Genomic DNA, 20635 nt, shown 5'->3' with positions numbered 1-20635 from the left:
CTTTTTGAAATTAAACACTTCTGCAGTGGATATGTTGACCACTCTGCAGGTGCTGGCTCTGGAGATAACTGGGGGCTGCCAGGGGCCAGCAGCTGCTTGAGTGTGCAGCAGTGGGAGGTTCCTTAGGGAGGAGCAGAGCCCACTGCAGCCCTTCTGCTCCCTGGAATCCTCTGTGTGTGACCTGAAGAGGGTAAAATCCTCCTGGCTGGGCTAGGAGAGGGTCTGGGCTCCCTCCTCTGGAGCTACACCTGGGGAGCTGCTCTCAGGTCCCAGTCTCACCCTATTACTGTCTCTGGAACAGTGAGGGCTGGCATACCCCGTTTTCGTACCTCTCTCTAGAGCCATTATGGTTTACAGCAGCAGACTCAGGTCCTTGGAGCCCAGAATGAGGTGCTTGATATCTGTTGTGGCAGTGTGCGGGTGGGAAGAGGGAAGATATCAGGAAGGGAGCTGGGGTTAACAGAGCTCTAGTCATCAGCTTTAGAGCTTGTACACCGAGGGCCCTGTGGCTTCTCTGCCTGTCGCCCTGGGAAGGGAGCCCCTCCACAGGGTGGTGGGGAGCTGTGATGGGGAGGGAATAGCCCATCAGCATGAGGGCAGGCAGGCAGGGGCTGCCTGGTGCAGGAGGCTTGTCAGAGCAGCAGGGATGGGGAACCATGCCTGGGGCTGGCACAGCCTGGAGGACAGCAGGATGGGGTGGGTTTTGGACTGATGCTGCCGAGCAGAGTTTGCTCTTAGTCCCTGTGGACTCTGTGGTCACTGCTCCGTGGACATTCCTATGCCTTCCAGAGCCATGGGCACTGCATGGTGAGCCAGGAACCCCACTACACCTCCTACCTTGCAGAGGAGGTGTGGTGGGCAACACAGCAAGCACAGGGGGCCAGCAGAGCCCTCTCCCAGGATGCCAGCCTCTCCCAGAGGGCTCAGACCCTGGGGACAGAGCGGAGGTCACAGGTGCTGCATGCCACAGAGGCTGCTGTCGGGCATCAGGCTGCCTCCCGGTCCTGAGGATGCTTCTCCTGCTGCTTTGCAGATATCCATGAATTCTACGATTTCACGCTGCGCTCTGCACCCGTGCAGTCTCCAAGCCTGGATGCACGTCATGGCACAGGCAGGCAGCAGCTTGGGTCCAGCGAGCCCAGCTCCACAGTCACACCCAGAGAGCCCCAAAACCTACCTGAGGTAAGAGCCACCCTCGTGGTGCTGCATGGCCAGACCCTGCACACTCCTGTGCTGAGAGGGACTCAAGGTGCACAGCAGGCTGCTGGCCACCACAGCCTGCCCAGCTCACATCCAGGCTGTTCCCACACATTCTGTGTCATAGCTTGTCTCATTAATGAGATGACCTCTCTGGTTCACAAGCATTAATTGAATTCCTTGTAATGTGAACAGCTCCAGCTCCAGCTCCTGCTCTGCAGTTGCAGCTGGATTATTTGCCCCTGTCTGACACTGTCTCCCATGGAGGCGTTTCAGCTCTCTGATCCAGCCACTTTTGATAAGTGAAGTAGGTTGAGTCTTTCAAGTTTCCCTTTTCAGGATTTTTTCCCAGTTCTCAGATAACTTGTGTCTCTCTTATTTGCATTCTCTTCAATTTTCAACAGCCTTCTAAAAGATACAGCACCAGGTGGAGAGACAGGAATTGAGGAGTAGGGTTTCAGTTATCTCAAAGGCACGAAGGTAAATAAAATTGCCTTGTGTCTTTGCAGGCCTTCTTTCCATCCCCCACTTACTGCCTCCATCCCCCACTCACTGCCCTGCCATGGGATGCTGTAGGATCCCCCTAATCTAGGGATACACTTGTGCAGAAATGCAAAAATTCAGGGATTCCTCCTTTCAATGAAATAACCCTATCAGATAAACACCATTTTCTGCCCCAGAGATTGAACTAGCTTCCCATCAGGTACCTGGGGGTACTCCAAATTTAAGTGTCACATAGGGAAGATGGAGCTGAATGATATCATCTAAGGAAGAACACTTTAAAGGAGTTTGAGGATCAAGAACAAGGAGGACAAAACATCCCACAATCACTGCAGGAGATATTTGTGTTCCTCTGACTCGGGAAACGCTTTAGTCCCATTTTTTTGGCCCCCTTCACATTGCCAGTCCCTCTAGTTAAAGTCAAACCTGCAACTCTAGTATGTGTTTAAGAACAAATTTTTAGTGTCGTTATGCCATAAGCAATGGGATCCTGCTTTGGTTTTTTTGGGTGTCCTGTAGCCTTGATCCACCCAACAGTGAACTCTGCTGGCAATAGCCACCAGAATCTGTGGCCAAGCCAGTCTGTGAATCCCAAGACTGAACAAGGACATTGAAAAATCAATGTGGAAACAAGCAGGGAAGCAGCTGTGGGCCTTGCACAGCTGGTGTGAGCAGTGCCCCTGCTCCTTCCACTGTGCCCTGTCTGTAAGGGGGATGAAAAAAGCATCCCATCGCAGGGCTTCCTGGCACCGAACACAGCCCAAGCCACTGACACCATCAAATCCCTCCTCCTTTCCCCCAAAAAATGTGTTTGAGATGTCTTGTGTTGCTGAAACGTGAAATGCAACCCAGCAATGGCACAGTCTCAGAGTCTGGGGCCAGCAAACCTCCACCGCTGCTTGCAGTGACCCTGCTGGCCCTGGGACCAGTGCCAGGCGGGCTGACATGAGGGGTGGGATGCCCGTCAAAGGCACTACTCCCCTTGCGTGGGGAAGAGCTCATTTTGGCCCTTCCAGAAGCAGTGGAGAGCCTGGAGACAGCTGGCCTGCCCTACCCACATGTCCCCCACTTGTCTCGTTCCAGGACTGCTCCTGGGACCGTGAGCAGAGGCTCACCCCGGGAGCTGGGGACAGCGCCGCGGGGACAGCGCCACGGCTGGTGAGGGTGACAGCACGGCGGACAGAGGCACCAGCCAGTGTCTGCAGCCTGGTGCTCAGCTCTCACAGCACCCTGCCCCAGGTGAGCCTCCATGCGCCCCACGCCACCTCCCGCCCTGCCAGCCCTGCCAGCGGCTGGCACTGAGGGGACAGCACCGGAGCCACGTGCTCTCAGCACTGCGGGGATGGCGTGTCCCTCCCCTGGGGCTGGCAGTGTGTCCTCCTGGCTGCTCTGCCGATGCTCACACCAGAAAATCAAGCAGTCGCTTGTGCCAGGGGCTGGACAGCACTGAAATCATCCCCTTGCCGTACCACTGGTGGCCCTGTGTCAGCCCTCAGGGCTCGGAGGGCAGGTGGATGTGGCACAGGAATAACGAGGCTGCGTGGAGCTGGAAATCCTCCCAGAACCATCCCTCTTGCCCCCAGTGCTGGCACGCTCCCATGTTGCAGATTTCCATATTTTTTTCTCCGAGCTCTTAAATGGCAGGTCCGTTCCTCAGCTTCCCGGGAGCTTTTCTCTGCTGTCTTATTTACTTGGAAACACCATTTATTTGGATGTGCATCATAAAGCTCAGCCTCCACTTGGTGCAAGAAAATCGTTTGGGCTATGCATTTGAGGGGAGTTTTAGGGATGAATGAAGGGCAAAATGCACTTTTGGGAAGGATGAAGTGGCCAGGAAGAATGGAGCTCACCACAGATTTAGAATTATATGAAAATGTTGTTTTTCTTGGCAAAGTTTGAAATAATGCTTGTTTGCTAATTCAAAGTCTTTTTCCAAAGTATTTTAAATACAAAAATTGCACTGCCTCTCTTCTGTCTGTCCTTTTTTAAATGTTTTCCTTCTTTTTCTGGACTGCAATAAAATGGGTAACACCCCATTTTTTTTTCTCTTACTGTTTAATTTCTCCTTTTCTCTTGTTTCTCTCTACATTTGCAATCATTAACCATATCTTTAGCAGTTTTTGAAGGGCGAGACAGTGGTTTTCTGAATATGACAAGAAGATGAGCTTGGCTGCTGATTTCCATTTGCCAGTGGGTGGGAAACACCACCACAGGGGAGTCACAGGGCAAAACCCACGAGGGGTGAGAGCCTGAGCAATTTGGAACAGATTCTTTTGGGGTTTTAAGGGATTATCTTCCTAACTGTCCCAGGCTATGAAGTACAGCAAGTCTTGCATCCAGCCCCAAATGTCTGGCTGAGTTGCAATGTCTCCTTTAGCAGCAGACACCTAGTTTTAATTTTAAGGCTTCATGCAATGGGGAATCTGCTCTGTCCCTGGCCTGGCTGGCCTGATGATTATTTATCCTTCACATTAAAAATCTGTATTTTACTGTTAGCCTCTATTTCTCTTGGTTTAGCTCCCAGCACCAGGAAATTTTGCTGCCTTTGTTTGCTAGAATGAAGGACCTTGGCAATCAGAAATGTTCCCAACATGTAGGTATTTATAGATGCATCTAAGTTCCCTCTTAACTTTCCCTTAGATAAACTAAACAGATTGGCTTCTTCACTCACTCACTGTTGAGGCAAGTTGTTCCAGACCTGAAATAATTCCTGTCATTCTCTTCAGCCCCCTTCTTTCCTAGCCTGTGTCAGCATGGGACCAGTCCTTGGTGCCAGGTGCTGGAGCTTTAGGGCTCACTCATTGGCAGGGGCTGCAGCTGCCAGCCCTGAGCATGGGGGTGAGTGCCCTGAGCTGGAGGAACAATGGGGACCTAGGCGGGCAGACTGGGACTCTGGGAGGACTGTGCTCTGGCAGGGCTCTCATCTGCAACCTCCTTCATCCCAGAGGATGGTCATTTCACAGCATGGTTGCAGGCAGAGCAGGGAGCTGGGAGGGTAAAGCTGTGAGGATGGTAGTGTTCAGTGCCAGGTATTGCCATGCCTGTAGTCCTGCCTGAAACTTGGCTGTCTGCAGCTTTCCTGAAAACCGGAGCCAAGCAGTGCTGGAGAGCTGCAGGCTCGAGCAGAGCTCCTCTGCAGCAGCCCCTGTGCTGGGATGCAGAGTCCTTCATCACAGTGGTGAGCCTTTTGCCAGGATGTCACCTTCACTGCTGAATACAGGCCTTGCCCTGACAGAGGGAAGCATTTCCAGCAGTCCTCCATGCGACAGGATCAGGTGCCTGGGGCAGGCTGTGCTGCTGGACCACAGCACAGGCCCGGTTTCTCATCCTTCACTCCTGCATGAAGGCACTGAGGACACCTCAGCTTCTGCCAGCATCACATCCCGTGTCAGTTCTCAACAGCAACAGCATGCAGGACAGCACCAGGGCTGGACAACGCCTCCACACCCAGCTCCTGCCCTGCTCCATGGGGACTTACTGCTTTTCAGCCTTCAGTGTGTGCTTTTTATGCCACAGGCATTTCCAAAGCAGGTTTCAGAAAAATACCTGAGCTGGCAAATTGCACTTGGGAGAACCAGGGAAGCTTTTACAAGTTAATGATAGTGCTAGGGCAGGGGAGCACCAGCTGCTACTTAGGTGCCATCAGCCCAGGAACAAGAGCTCTAGTGGATACCCTGCCACAGATGAAAGGCAACATGATGAACTGGCTTTTCGTGCCTGAAGTAAGTGCAATTCTCTTACTGCATCCATCAATGTAAATAAGTTTTCCGTTGCCCTGGCTTTGTCCTTTCCCCTACCCATAGCTCTCCACAGCAATGTTAACAGAGCAAAAGCTACCATGACCTGCTTCAGCCAGGAAGATGCATGTCAAATAGATTGCCTCTCCACACACATGCTTCCAGGAACAGGAAATTTCTGCCTGCTGGTGAGGATATGGGTGTGCTCTGAAGAGCCCTGCAGCGTGCAAATGGCTGCTACAAAGGAAGAGGTGCCGGTAAATACAGCACCAACATATGCTTCCTGTTGAGGCTTAGTGGGCTGAAACCATCTCTCCATGGCAAAGTGGATATTCAGCCCTCAATGGGGCAAGAGCAAAGGGACTTTTCCAGATAAAAAGCCCTGTTGAGGCTAATAGAGGCAAAACCCTGCCTGAGTTCTGGGGCTTGTGGGGTTTTATTTACTGAAGCCTTCATTTCAACCTTTCCCAAGCCCTGTGGTTGCCTCAGCAGGGCTGCTCAGGGCTCATGTGCGGGAAGACTCAGGAGGATGCTCCTGTGGCCGGTGTCACTCGCCTGTGCTCCCAGGCTGCCAAGGAGGCTGCTGCTCTCGGTAAACGCCGTTTTCATCCTCTGTGCAGGGAGCAGCCAGCTGTAAAGATAAATGAAAGAGGAACAATGCCGCTGATGAGCAGAGCTTTGCGCCTGCGAGGAAGCGCTGCTCTTCCCCTGCCACCCTCTCCTGCTACCCAGCGCGGCTCTGCAGCGCCTCTGACTTCATCCCTGTCACCGCGGCAGTGCGGGGCCGCCCCTCCGCCTCCGCCTGCCCGAGCATCCCTGCCGCCTGCCGAGGCGTTCCTCGCCCTGCCGCCCGACGCCAGCGCACAGCTCTGCGCTGGCTCAGCCTGCGGCTGACACGGAGCAACAGCAGGTCCTGATATGATGGAGAGCGCAAGCGAGGCTGCTTCAGAGGACAGGCTCCGTGCGTGCTCTGCAATCACTGGTGAATAGGAAACCTCGCTGACAGGGGTCACTGCTGCTCCGGCAGGCTCTGGCTGTGTGGGATGCCTCTGAGCACGCCCGCAGCGTGAGAGGTGCAGTCTGCGCTTCAGCTCTGCGGGGCTGAGGCCTGGAATGCCCCAATCCCCCTCCCTGCGCCCCAGGGAGGACACAGCTCCGACAGAAACGCCCTGTCAGGGTGTTAGGAGCCTGCTCTGCTGCACCTGCTGCGGAAGAAGATGCCTCGTCTGCCTCGTAACCCACGGCTCAAGTGCCAAACAGGTCCGTGGAGCTCCCTGGGGCATTTGGCAGAAAAAGGCAAGCTGTGCCACCAGCGTGGCGACTGACCGTCTGATTCTCTCGTCCTTCTCTCAAGTATTTTCTCCTGTTTCCCAGTGTGCCTTTGGCCAGACCGAAGGGCGTTCCCGTGCTGTGCACCTTTGCCTGCCAGGAGCAGCGGGTCGGGATGGCATGGGCTTGTGGCAGATGCTGCAGCTGCAGAGATTCCGGGTGTGAACTCCCTGCTCCCCTGGCTTGGCTGCAGCCTCACCGCTCTCCAGTTTCTCTGCGAGATACAAGAGAGGGGAAGCACCAAGGAGCTGTTTGCTGTTGCGTGGAGCGTCAGGGAAATGAAGCAGATCTCTGATGTGGGTGAATGTCTGACAATTAATGCAGCCCCAGCAAGAAGCCCCTGTCAGGTTGCTTGGTTGCATGTGCCCTGCTGTCCCCACCACCCCATGCCCTCTCTGTAGGCTGACTGGGCAGGCAGCTGAAGCTGTTGCTGCAGGCCAGACTTTATGAGGCCACTGCTTTATCTCGATCTGAGCCCATCAGCATCAGCCCTGCAACCCCAAAACCCCAGGAAGCAGCTAATGCTCAAGCAATGGGACCACAGAAGCAACCAGCTCCTGGGGGAACTCCCCCCTCCCCACTGCTTCCCCATACAAAAGGGAGAGCATGTTTATTTTAGGAGAAGCAGAGAAGAAAAGCAGCAACCCCCAGCCCAGAGGCTGCTGCCCAGTGTTACTTGAGCCTCTTTGTGCCTAGAGGTCTCTTCAGGGCATTCAGATGCTCTCCAGCAATTTTGTGTTTTCCCATTGCAGACACAGGCTCAGAAGCCAAAGTGCTGAACTCAAGAGGGTTTGTGTCTGTCTGTAATAACACACAAAGATTGAACCACACATCAGCCCTGCACCGCAGGGACACCCAGCTGGGCAACCTGTGTCCAGGGATGCTGCTGCTCAAAGGGGGGGGGTCAGCAAGGGCTGTGTCAGTAAGAGCTGTCACTTCAGTGGACATTTTGGGGTTGAGTAGCCTCAGCTTTACTAGAGGCTCTTGCTATTCCTGCTGCAGAGATGGAAACGCTTAGACTTCAGTTCTCCCAGCTCAATATCTAGCTTCAGCAAAGGTTGAAGAAGCCAGTAAAGCCACCAAGCTGTCAAACCAAAATTTCATGCATGGTCACCTATTCCTACTCTACCTGAGGACTTTTTGTCTAATACCAGCAGCAAAAAGAAGATCCTTGCAGACACAAGGTTTTACTGGCTGTGCAGCACAAGAAAATCTTGATGTGGTGTCTCCATTCACCCAAGTCATTGTCCATCTTTTATAAGTATTTTAATGCAGCTCTCCCCATGCAATGGCAGAAAAGGAATGGTGAGGGGGAGGCTCTGGGGAGTGTTCAACAGAGAGCCATGCTCCAGAGCCATCCAGACAGGCTTGGAGACCATCCATCCTCCCTCCAGATCAGTGCTTCAGCTTTGCCTCCACGTAGTGTCTGCATCTGCCTGTCCCCAAGGGAGCACAGCTGCTGGAGAACTTGCACACTGATGAGATTCACAATCATAGGTTCCATGTGTAGCTCTGAAATCAAGAACCAAGACCGTTCACAGGCATCTCCAGCAGCATGGGGAATGATCAGGGGCCAGGCCCATCGGTGTCTTGGCCAGGAGCTCAGTGAGCTGCTGCATTGCTTCTGCTGGGTCTCTGTCTGCTCTGCTCATCAGGTTTCCCAAATGTGCTGATGCAGGGTCCACACAGTAGCCCCCAGGTTCCTCCTTTCCTGCTTTGCCTTGTCGGGTGATTGATCATATTCCTGCCACAACCAAAGCGAAGCGCTGGAGCCTGTCTCCTGTAACACAGACCCACCAGGGGCTCGGAAATGGGAGCCAGAGCATGGCATGTGCCACCCTCTCCTCCACCCCTCCACATTCCACTCCCCCTCACAGCCACCCCAGCACCTCAGGAGAGTGAGGACAAATCCCTCAGGTGCATTTCTGCAAAACAAACGAGCTCTCTTCCCCATTTTTAAAGAAATAGACCAAGCTTGAAGGCAGAGCCTGGCAGGCCAGCTGCTTTCTGTCTGGAGTGCTGGAGCTGGGGGAGCGTCACTGTATCTTAATGGCATCAGGCTGGACAGAGATCAGGATTCTGGTGGCAGAGGCAGTACTGGCAATGTCGTACCTAAAGCAGCCACGATAACTGCTCATGAAGGCTTATGGTCTTTAGGATTTGGAGGATCAGTATCAAGCTATGCCGAGAGATGATTATCCTCGGCACTGGTAGGAGCTAGGGGAAGTGCGGGGGGAGGGCAGTAAATGAGCGTGGGTTTGGAAATCATCCCTCCAATCCAAGCGTGAGCCCTTGGAAGGGTGCTCTCTTCTGTGTGCTGGCTCCTCTTGCCTTGCTCTGCCTGCTCTGGGAGGGTTCAACCCTGTGTGGCTGCAGCAGTGGCAGCATTTCAAGCCAGGCTTGGTCCTGTTGCAGGAAGCAAGGATTCACCCCAGGGCAGCACCGGCCAGAGCCCTGCAGCCTGCAGGTACAAAGCGCCTTGTAGGAGTCTTGCTGCCATCACACCTAAAAATTGTTCCAAGTATTGAGGCTCAGGTAAAGGCCTCCTGCAGTTTGTGGCCTGGATAGCTGTAGGGGCTGGCACTGCTCAGGTACACCAATGTCTGTGCCCAAAGCACTGGCATGGAGACCATTCTGCCTGGCCAACATTGCTTCCCCAGCCTCACAACCAGCTTCCCACCTGCACGTGTCCAGGAAACACAACAATGTCCTGCAGGCTGTTCCCCGCTCCTTAAGAGGTATTTTTAGACCAGATCATTTCACAGCCTGGACTACAGCAGACTGAGGGAGGAGCAGTGGCAGAGCAAGGAGGGGCACTGCACTGCAGCGCAGGGGGAGACCAGGCTGGACCTGGAGCTGGCTGTATTGCAATGCCATTGTTGCACTGTTCATTCCCTCCCCCTTGGCACATCTGCACAGCTGTTTCCCCTCTCTGCAGTGGTAGATTTTGCACAGCTGAGTCTCATGGGGTTCTTCTGCAGGAAGATTTTGTGAGCTTTAGTACTCCAGTGCTGTGCGAGCGCTCCTGCGTTCCTGGTCTGGCCTAGAACAAGAGTAGGGTGATGAAAGAGCTCTGCCTCACGCCATGGCTTGGCAGCCCATGGCCTTTGGGGGAAAATCAGCCCCGCTGTGTGCTCTGGCCAGCGTGGATGTCCGATCCCTGCAACCTGACCATCCCGTGTCCAAGCCCTGCAGTCAGGGTGAGGGAAACTGGCACATCACCCTCAGCACCATCCACCCTCCAGGGCTTGTGTTGCTAGTATGTCACTCTTGAGGAAGGCACGGGTGCGCCTGTGCCTCAGGAACGCCTCCCCATCCCGCGACTGCGACCCGCTTTGAAGGTCACCTCGGAGCTTCCGAAGCGGCCGTGAGGGGACGGGCGGGTGGCGGCAGTGCGCCTTTAAGAGGGCCCCGTGCGCGGGCCGCGAGCCTGCGACACGCGCGCTGATTGGCCGGGCGGGCGGCGCGCGCGGCAGGGGCGGGGACAGCCATTCACAAATTTCCGAGCGGCCCTTCCTCCCTTAAAGGGGCAGGGCCGGGCCAGCCAGGCGCGCACCTCCCATTCACCGCGGGTGCCCGTGGCTCCAAGGGTCACCAGCACTGGTTTGTCTCCCCGCGGCGCGGCAGGTTTCCCGGCCGCGAAGTGTGTTCTGGGGCAGCACTGCCCGGATGAGGCAGCAGCATCCCTGTGAATCATTGACTGTGGGCGGTGGGAGGTGCAGAATGGGCTTTGCTCCATCTGGAAGTGGCAGATTGGAGCAGGGCTGGCATGGGGAAAGGGAGAATGTGTGTTCCCCACAGAATTGCCCTTCTTGTTCCCCGAGCAGGGTGGGAATAATCGAGGAAGGGACATCTCTGGGCCTTGGATGGGGGAAAGGTCCCTCTGGGCCGGTCTGTGCTGCCCGGGCAGCCCCAGGTCTGGGGAGGGTGCTGCTGAGCCCTTGCCTCCCTTTCAGAGCCACGTGTTGACCCACTCTGAGGAGAGTGCCTGTTCCTGCAGGGATGGGTCCTGGTGAGGAGCCCTTGAGAGTCAGCCCGCGGGGCTTTGTGGCCCCAAGATCATTTCAGCTTAGGCAGAGCCAGCCGGGAGATCTCCGCAGGCTTGTACAGCCCAGGCAGGGTGTGTTTGGCTCCCACTAAGGCTGAAGTATGTGACCATACCCAGGGGCAGCCTGGGGCTAGTGAAGGGTGCAGGGGAGCAGGATTGCTGCTGGTGTCACACTAGGCACAAGCCAGACATCAAGGTACACGACCAAAAAAATAGCAACTGATTCTCTTAAAGGTAGTGAGATTTCAAAACACCTTGCTGTGACCCTGGTGTGGAGTGCTGAAGTTGTGCCCTGGTCACAGTGTCAAGCCTTCCCTCTGCTCTGTCATTTTCTAAAGGAAATGAGGCACCCACACAGGGAGTGGGCACCCACACAAGGAGTGGGCACCCACAGGCCGTGGGACACGTCAGTGCTGTAATTGCCGTGCCCTGGCAGCAGCAAGGCTCCCCCTGCTGCATTAAGGCAGCCCACAGCCAGCCCATGCCTCGAGTGCTCCAGCACAGGGCAGGATCCCTGCCAGGGATGGGGAGAGCAGCTGTGGGTGTTGTGAGGCTGTCAGGAATTCCATAAAGCCTGCTGCATTTGATTGTTATTAAATAACTCCTCCAGGCTTTCCTTTACAGGCAAGGAGCCTGATCCCTGCTGTAAGGACCTGCTTCAGGTCTCCATCACTCCTCTCCTTCCCCCAGACAGCCATGTAGACATTTAGTTGTCCATGATGTGAGTTGCAGAAACCAGCCAATGGTGTTTACTAAAGACTCTCGTGCCATTGCTGCCACGAGCGAGTGTGGTATTCACATGTCTTCTGAACAGAGAGACAGCTTTCTCCTGAGAGAAGCTGTGAGAGAAGCAGAGAAAAGAGAATCAAAACAATTCTTATCTCATTTGCTGCTCCTGTGTTTGTGCACATGTGGAATGTGTTATGGAGATTGTTTACTGAAGAGTGATTTGTTAATTGGACTCTGCTGATGGTTGTTTGGATTCATTGACCAATTAGGTCACAGCTGTGTCGGGACTCTCGGCAGAGAGTCACAGGTTTTTCTAGTTAGTGATAGTTCTTGTTGGTGTAATATAGTTATAGTATAATATAGTTTAATAAAGTAATTAATTGGCCTTCTGATATCATGGAGTTCCTGCACATCATTCCCACCGGTCGGGCATCGTAGCACCAATAAGCAAGGATGCAGCAACTGGGCAACGAATTAGGGATCATTAATAGAATAAAAATGGGTTTGCCTTGGAGGAGAATAATTTGTTGGGCATCTGCCCTGAAAGTGCTGAGAGCTATTGGTCCCTTGGTATGCCTGGTTATTATTATCCCAGCTGCACATTTCCCAGCGTGAATTGCTGCTGGTGGCAGGAAGGAATAGCCGTGGAGTGAGATGTTTCTTATCCTGCCCCTTCCCTCTCAGCTGTGACTGCACAAACCCCCCAGTGCTCACAGGAGCCTCCAGCCCTGTTTGCCCACAGTAGCTGTGCAGCCAGCTCTGCAGAGCACCTCTTCAAGTTCCCATTGAGAAGCCCCAGGCCCAGCAAATGGCAAATTCGTGCTGGGTGGAGTCTGTGTTAGTGCCAAGCAACTGACTGTCAGGCTGAGCCAAGTTCAGTTGGTCCTTCTCTTTCCTGCTCATCTCCTCTAGCCTGCCCGCCCAGATATGTGTCCCTGCTGCCTCCCTGGGCTGCATGTATTGGCTGTCTTTTTGCAGGTGATAGTGACAGAAAAAGGTACCTCTCCCCGTGCAAAACTGTCCTCCCCTTCCTCCTGAGCATTATGAAGACTCCCTCTCTGCACCCAGGTTCAGAGCAGACCTGTGGCTTCGATTCCCCTGGCAGGATCCAGCTCCTCTTGGGTGACAGTCAAGCCCTCACGTGGCTGCTGTTTGTGCAGGGAATGGGCTGCCTTCAGCTTGCCCCATCTTCCAATCTCCTGCTCCTGGAAGGGCTGTAGGTACTACAAACCTGCAGTGCCTGGTGCCTCACACTTGCCTTCCTCTTCCTGCAGGACTTCATGCGAGAGAGGAAGGAAGCAGCAGCAGGGGCTGAAGTGCTGGTGACACCAGATAGAACCTAGCTCTGTGCCATCTTCATGCCTTGTGAATAGCATCATCTCCGGGGATTCCTTGACACTGCTGAAATTAGCACCTGTAAAAAGAGCAGCTGCCAAAGCTGAATTTAAATAAGACAGGGAGAACACCAGTAGGAAGAGGGTAGAGAATGAGAGAGCTCTTGAATCACTTGCCTCCATGAAGGCACGTGCCTGGAAATCAGCTCTCATCTCCTTTAGCCCTGCTCAAAGCTCATGTTACTGCAGCAAGATGCCCACAGCTGCCTCAAAGTGCTGGGCACTGTGCCTGCCCTGCCAGACACAGGCCTGGGCCCGCCAGTGAAGGTGCCCACTTCACTTGGTCTCCCAGCAAAGCCACCCCTAGTTCCCAAAATGCCACTACTCACTAAAACAAGCTGTAGAAGTACAGAATGTGGCCCCTGGCCAACCAGCCCTGGCCTCCTCTTAAGCTCGATTAGGAATCCCAAGTCCTGTGCAGCTTTAGGGAACATTGCAAGCAGGCAGCAGCAACCATGGATTACTTTTTTCCCTTTTATTTGGGGCTAGCAGGTGGCACATGTAGTTCATTACAAATGTGAAGGAATAAAACAACTCTCGTGGCAGCTAAAATGGGAAATATGGGGTTTGGGGAGGGCAGATGCAAGCAGGTAAGGAAGGACTCTAAAGAGCTGTGACAGCTGAGGCTCAAAACCCCTCTGTTTGCAACTGGCAATGAGGCACTAACAGATAAGAGAGCTGGGGTGGAGGCTATAATACTGGCCCTCCAGGGCTGGCAGTGAGGGTGTTTCCCATGTGGGCATGCCCATTGCATGAATGGCTGTGAAGGCTGCAGAGACTGAGCATAGAGAAGACCAGATACCTTCCTTGTGGAGGAGGCACCAAAAAAAGGAAAAAAAATGGGAGGGAAAAAAAATCAAATTAAATGCTTCTCTTTGTTGTTCACTCAGCTCCATATTAAAGCATTTTCCCCTAACACCTCTTGTCCTTTGCTTCTGTGCTTCCTCCCTGAGTGAATGTCCATGTCCTTGCCTGCCCCCATCCCAGGACAGAGTGACGAGGGATATGTCTGGAGCAGGGCGGGTGTGAGCAGTTGGGGTGACGAACTCTGCTTGTGCAGTTCCCTGGTGCTTTCCTCCCACCCAAGTCAGCCTCTTGCAGACATGGGGCTCCTGACTGACCCTGGCCCAAAGATGGCTTTGGGGAAGGCCTGTGGCAGTGGAGAGGTCTCACTGGGTGGCCACTGCGGGGTCCCTGCATCTAACCATGCCATCCCCAGGTAGGAAGTGCAGTGGGAAGGAGTTTTGCAGCTGGGGTGGAGCAGTAATTAGTTATGCCCAGGTACTGAGCACATCTCATTGATGAAGTTGTCTCAGAGGTGCCGAAGGGTGGGTAGCCAAGGAATTCATGTCCTTTTGGTCTCATGGGTGAGACACTGGCCACCTGCCCTTTTTTACAAGGCTTTTTGCTCTCCTTTGGTGCAGCAATCCTTTATCTCAGCTTCAGTGTGGCCCCAGTCCCTCCTGTCATTCCCATCTGATGGCACAAGGAGCAGTAAAGATGTGGAGATAATCCTAATTTCTTAAAGCCTGAAGTGTAAAGTCCTCTCTTAAAGCCAACACTGCACGCTTTCCTGCCATGCACTCAAACACAGTTTTTCATCGATTAATTCTGAGCAAGCTTGCTTTGCATGCAGGCATCCCATGCTCCCCCGCCCTAGTGAGCTCCTGGGGTCTGCAACATCCTGTGGCGCTGAGCTCTGCAGTAGAAACACTGCCTTGTGGGCTGCCACTGGCTTCATCTTGGTGCATCTCTTTGGGTCAGTGCCACAGTGCCCCTGAGACTGGTTACTGTCCAGAGACAGCCCAGGGGAGCAGCAGGGTGAGCCTCACCTGTGGAGCTGTTTCTGAGGGCTCAGCAGCACTGCTGTGCTTGGCTGCTTGAGGTCACCGTGGTGAGGACAGGTGCTCTAGACTTGCTTGTCCAGGAACATTATGATTGTCCTGAGCCTGCAGCAGGGAAATCTCAGTGTCTGAGCCACTCCAGCACTCTGTGGCATTAAGCCACCTTGTGATTGAGGTGATCTGAGCACCGTCTCTAGACGGCGAGGTGCAGGCAGTGCTGGAGAGGACAGGTGCAGCACTGTGCAGGGGGGAACACGGTACTTGGGGGCAATGCCAGCCATGATTCTGGGGTGTCTTCTACCCCCTTCCCTTCACCCAGAAGCAGCCATTTCACTTGACTGCTTGAAAGCAAACACTGCAGGAGCACCTCTGTGTGTGGAGGTGAAGTGCAGAAAAAATTTTGTACTGCACTTTAAAGAGCTAAAGGAACAGGGAGTGGGCAGGGGCATTCATCTGACCAGCCACCATGGACTTCCTGCTCCTGCAGCCCTGCTCGTGCCCAGGGCCATATTACACCAGCTGCAGGAGGCCGGGAGGAGCCTTGCAGACCTTGGAACCTGAATTGAGGTGTTGCACCACCATATCTTGTGGCTCAGCTTGTAGCCCCCTCCTGCTTGTGTCTTTTAGCCATAGCCTGTGGGAGCCCAGTGCACATTTCATTGCTTTTCTATATATTTATGTACCATTTCTTTAAAATAGTTTTTCACCCAGCCTAGTGTTTTTTACAGCCTTTAGGCATTAAGAGGCCAGGTTGAGGTTATAAATGGTCAGATGTGGGGGTTTGTAATGGTTTTTCTCTCTCTGCCCATCAATTTGTCTGGATGGCTCTTCTGAACTTCTTCCAGTCCTGCACTTCTTTGCAAGAGGTGAAGGACTGCAGAGCTGCACTGGAAGCAGCAACCCTGCCCTGCTGCACCAGCAGGCATTTCTGCTCTGCTTTTACCATCCCCTGATGGCAGTACGTTGAAGGCCCAGAAAAGGCCCTCGTGGTTTCTACACCATCCATGCACCTGTGGCTCATGGGGCAGTGGTAGCATCCCCAGGGCGCTGTTCTGGATGGAGCACATGTGGTAACATTTTCAAAAAAGCAAGGTGAGAACTGATACAGAGATGCAACAGAGGTGCTGCTACCAGCCTAGCGACCAGTTCAGATCTGGAAAAATTATTTCCTACTCCAGTGCGGGCCACAGCTGAAGCAAAGTGAACCCCTCTTGGCGTCAATCACAAAGCTGGCAGGGCTTCCACGGCCGCGCGGGGCTGGAGGAACGGCCGGCGCCGCACAAGGGCTGCCCGCTGCGCCGGGAGACGGGCTGAGAGCAGCCGCAAGGTGATGCGTGAGGCAGCGCAGCGCAGGATTCTGCTCCTTCTGGATGCCGCCTGCGCGGGGGGCAGCAGGGGCGGTGCGGCCGGGGTCTGCCCGGAGCGCGGGGATGAGCGGCGCCCCCCACGCCGGGGCGGGGCGCGGAGGTTCCGCCGGCGCGGATTGGTCGCTGCGGGGGAGGGGGGGCGAGGGATGCTCCGCGCCGCCGCAGGTGCCGCGGTCCCGCATCGAACCGAGCCGGACCGGGCTGAGCTGCCCCATGCAGCGGAGCGGCTCGGAGCTGCTGCCCCGCGCCCCGCGCCAGGAGCGGCCCCGGGACTGAGTGGCATTGCGGACGATGCCGCGGCACGCCCCCGCGAAGATCGCGCTGTAACACCATCCCCCTCCCTTCCTCCTCTTCTTCCTCCTCCTCCTCCTCCCACGGGGCTGGGGGCGCCGAGCGGACGAAGAGGCGGCAGGCGCGCCTTGCGCGGGGCGGGGGCCGCTGCCGCCCCCTGAGCATCTCTCCGCCCCTCCGCGCCGCCTCCCTCCCTGCCTCCCTCCCTGCCGGCTCTATGGTGTGAGGGCAGCGATGCACAAGCACCACCACTGCTGCAAGTGCCCCGAGTGCTACGAGGTAACGCGGATGGCGGCCCTGCGGCGCATGGACCCCCCCTCCTACGGCGAGTGGCAGCACGAGCAGTACGGCTACGGCGGCTACGGCTCGCAGACCCTGCCCGCACCCGGGGGGGCCGCGCCCGCCGCCCGCGGCAAGGCCAAGCTGGGGCCCCCCGCCCGCGACCCCGCCGCGCTGAAGCCGCCGCCGGCGCCGGGGAAGAGCGCGGCCAAGGTGAACGGGAGCGGCCCGGGCTGGTGGCCCGAGTGCACGTGTTCGAGCCGCGACTGGTACGAGCAGGTACGGGCCAGCCCCGGGCAGCGCCTCCCCGGTGCGGGACGCGACGGGGCGGGCGGCTGTCGGGGTAACGCCGGGTTTCTGGCACGCTGCAGCATCACCCCGGGGGCGTCGCGAGCAGCCGTGGATGCTGGCGCTGCTGGGGCTGGTTACGGCGTCGTTGCGGTTGGCCGCCGTCGTCGTCGCTCGGGTTGGCCGTCGGAATCGGTCGGGTTGGCTTTGCCGTTGTTCGGGCTGGCTGCTGCGGTCCTGCCCAGCGTAGGAGCCCGGCACTGGAGCAGCCTTCCCAGGGCCGAACGGGGCCAAATGAATCTTGCTTGGCGCAAGGTGGTCGTCGGGCGTGATGTATTTTGGACACCCCACCTGAGGTGCTCGCTGCCTGCGATGCCGATGCCCGAAGCCCTGGCAGCACCAAGGGCATCCCATCACGCTGTGTTTAGCAGGCATGGTGCGTGCTGCCCGCTGGGCAGCCTCGTGGGTTCGCAGTGTTGCTTGCCAGCGCTCCCAAACTGTCACCCACTCTCCACTGAGTTGTGGTTTCCTCGCTCTGCTGCTACGTCCCTGCTCCCCGAGATTATTACGTAACCCTGCTATGGTCGCTGGCGTGCTGTGTGCATTCTGCCCCATTTCACTGCCTCCATTTCTTCCCACACACATTCATTTTATTAGTGTTCTCCAGGACCTATTCTCGGGCTGTGTCTCTCTCCCCTAAATGGAGAGACCAGTCTTGTTCTGGACCCACAACCAGCTTAGAAAATGGTTGGATCTTTTTGCAAAGCATTAAAATGGAGGCTAGACCCTGCCTGAAAAACAATTTACCCTGCTTGAGAGAAAGGCATTTCACTTTGCTTCTTCTGCTTCTTTCATTCATTATCTTCAAACCTCAAATGATTTCTTATTGATCCTTCTAATTATTATTTCAAGATGCTGTAGCAGACAGACACACAGGAATCAATGGGAATTCTCTCCTCCTCTGCTCTCGGCAAACACAACCCTCTTCTTCCCTTCCTCTGTTTTTTCTTCATTACTGTCTGTAGCTCTGGTTGAAATAATTAGATTCATAGCTGATAGCTCAGATTATATTTACAGAAGGCACCAAAAACTCCAGCCACCTTCCTATGAGCCTGGTCCTGCTTTCTCTCTTTCTCTGCCATGCTTTGTATCAAAATCAGCCTCAGTTATCTCTCGCCTCCTGATTCCTGGCAAGCATTCTTCCATGTTTCCTCCACTATCTCTCTCCTTCCCTCCATCCAAAGCAGCAAGCTCAGGGAGCAGAAAATTGAAGCATGTTTGCTCCTTCCTTTCTACGTCTGCTTGCATGAAAGGTCCGGCCCAGTATTCCTGGTAAGACAATTGCAAGCAGTGTGAGAGGAAGTGATGCCAGCTGCATTGCTGCCGTGGCAGGCTGGGCAGGGGAGCCTTTCATGTTTTTGCAATGGTGGAAGAGAAATCATTGTCTCTTTGTGGTGCTGCCATGGAGCTTGAGCTGCTCGGAAAGTCCGCGTTGGGAATCTTTGCTCTGCCTTTGCCTTTCTGAACGTGAAAAAAAAAAAAGAAAGGAAAATCAAAAGCTTCTCACGGCATTGCAAGCAACAGAGGATGCCAGTGTTTGAGGCTATGTGAGCATAGCGGGTCTGCATGTAGAATATGACGCGTGTGGTGTGTGTACTGCCTGTATCAGAGCAGGCAGCCGCTCCCTGGTGTGGAGCAAATGTATGCTGTGAGTAAAGCTTGCAGCAAATGCCTCAGCAACGCTCTCCTCCTGATCCAAGGGAGCAAAGTGCCTGAGCCCTGAGGAATCCATGTTCTTCTCAGTCCAGTGGTGGGCAGAGGGACAAAAGGTGGTAACATGGAAACATCTAGGCATGGCTTGTGCCCAGGCAAGCAGGTCCAATTGGTGCTGGGAGGCCGGGAGATGTTGGGCTCTGGGTAGATTTTGCTGGAGGTTGCAGATGCAAAGCAATCTCCTTCACAGGTGGCCTCCGTTTCCAGGACAGCCTTGGCTGGAGGCAGGGCTGCCATTTTTCAGAGCTGCCCCTTTAAATGAGTTTACTGTCCCTGAAAGCACTTCCAGCAGCTGAGATGGGAAGGGGTGCACAGGCCAGGAGGCTTTCCCGAGTAAGCAGGGGTCTGTTAAGCTCCTGGGGAGCTTGACCAACTTTCATATAAGTGTTTTTTCTCCCCTTGCTTCTTCATGCAAGCAGAAAAGCGTGTGCTAGTGCTCTGACATCAGAAACGTGCTCACGGTTGCATGTGGTGGTGTATGTTCTCTGACATCATGGCATACTCACATACCCTGTGTGCAGCTCTACGGCATGTGAGACGTGCCCACACGTGCTGCCCAACACACAGCACGGTCCCAGCGTCAACCTGCACCTCCTCCCACTTCCAACCCCCGTCTGTTCTCTCCTCCTGCCTCTCCCCTTCTCTAGGACACATTTTAGCTTGCTCAGACAATGCCAGTAACTGAGAATCCCTAATCCTCACCAGAGGGAGGGAGGAAATCTCAGAGGTCTAGGTATCTCACATCTTTTTTGCTTTGCTTTTCTTCTCCCCCCTGAGATGACTTCCATTCCTTTTCCCTGATCTATCCATGTTCCCTGCTCATTAGTTCCCGGTCCCTGCACTTGATGTCATTGCTGCCCTCCGTTGTTCCCATCACTATCCCTCCCTTTGGCCCTGTGCCCTTCTTGTCCCCCTTTGCTCGCCGGTGGGGAATTCAGTTCCTCCCCTGCCAGACTGGGGTGACAGGAGGACTCCTGGCTTTGGGGGAGGAACAGCAGTGTGATCCAGAGAAGCATCCCTGATGTGCAGCACTAGAGGAGCAGACTGCTCAAACCCCTCCTCTCCCCTGCACAGTGCCGCCCACGGCCTCTCAGGAGAGTGGTGCTCAATTGCCTGGCCATGCCCAAGCCCCTTCTCCAGCCCTGCTCAAAGGGCTGAGGGTCCAGAAGCAGCACCTTTCCCTCCCACAGGAAATGTCCAGCCCTGAGTCTCAGCTCACTCTAAAGACTCCAGTGCCAGGCTCAGTGGCTGGAGCGAGGGCCCCCCATGAGGGTCTCAAGGGTGTCACCAGCATTTTCATGTGCATTTTGGTTGTCTAGGCCATGGGCTAGGGCAGGGGGCCAGGGCAGTGCAGTTCCCTGGCATGTGGTGAGGAAGTGCCCTCTGCCCCCAGGGTTGTCTCAGGTTTGCTGGCCCTGCTTGGCCAGGAACACAAAGTCCTGCTGCCCCCCTTTCTGTGGTCCCTTTCTCCCTCTTGGGGTGGTCATTGCAATGAGACCTTGACCACCTGCAAATGCCCGGAGCATGCCGGGCTTGTGTGGCCTCCACCCCTGGCAGAAGTGTTTCATGGCAGGCAGGTGGAGGAGTGGGACCGATCGTCCCTGCCCACCCTCAGCAGTGAGCATTTCACTGATTTTCAGGGGTGGTTTTCGATGCACAAACATTGCTTGTTGAGTTCCTCCCATGCCCTGGACAATTAACTGCAGTAGGTAGGCACAGGACAGCACATCCCGGCCAAAGCACCAGCATTTGCTGAGCCTTCTGACAATGTTGGACTTGGGGCTCCTGTCTCCTGGGGTATGGGTGGCAGGGGGAGGAAAGAGCCTTGGAAAAACTGTGGGGGTTCAGACCAGGCTTC

At 55.0% G+C, this 20635-nt stretch overlaps 1 protein-coding gene across 11 annotated transcripts in view; it reads left to right on the top strand.

Moving 5' to 3' along the window:
* Nucleotides 1-20635, top strand: part of DLG3 (discs large MAGUK scaffold protein 3) — a 77418-nt gene that overhangs the window by 8837 nt on the left and 47946 nt on the right. For 6 of the 11 annotated variants that reach the window (XM_068205349.1, XM_068205350.1, XM_068205348.1 and 3 more), the window contains 2 exons: nucleotides 1034-1182; nucleotides 2782-2937. In XM_068205349.1, the coding sequence (XP_068061450.1) occupies nucleotides 1034-1182; nucleotides 2782-2937 (305 nt within the window). Of the gene's footprint in view, nucleotides 1-1033; nucleotides 1183-2781; nucleotides 2938-16326; nucleotides 16996-20635 lie in introns of those variants that run through there. The other 5 variants (XM_068205355.1, XM_068205351.1, XM_068205356.1 and 2 more) reach the window with 3 other exon arrangements.

Source organism: Anomalospiza imberbis, chromosome 14 (assembly GCF_031753505.1).
Source record: "Anomalospiza imberbis isolate Cuckoo-Finch-1a 21T00152 chromosome 14, ASM3175350v1, whole genome shotgun sequence".
Taxonomy (NCBI): domain Eukaryota; kingdom Metazoa; phylum Chordata; class Aves; order Passeriformes; family Viduidae; genus Anomalospiza; species Anomalospiza imberbis.
Note: the sequence above shows the minus strand (reverse complement) of the source record. Positions and strands in the feature narration are given on the sequence as shown.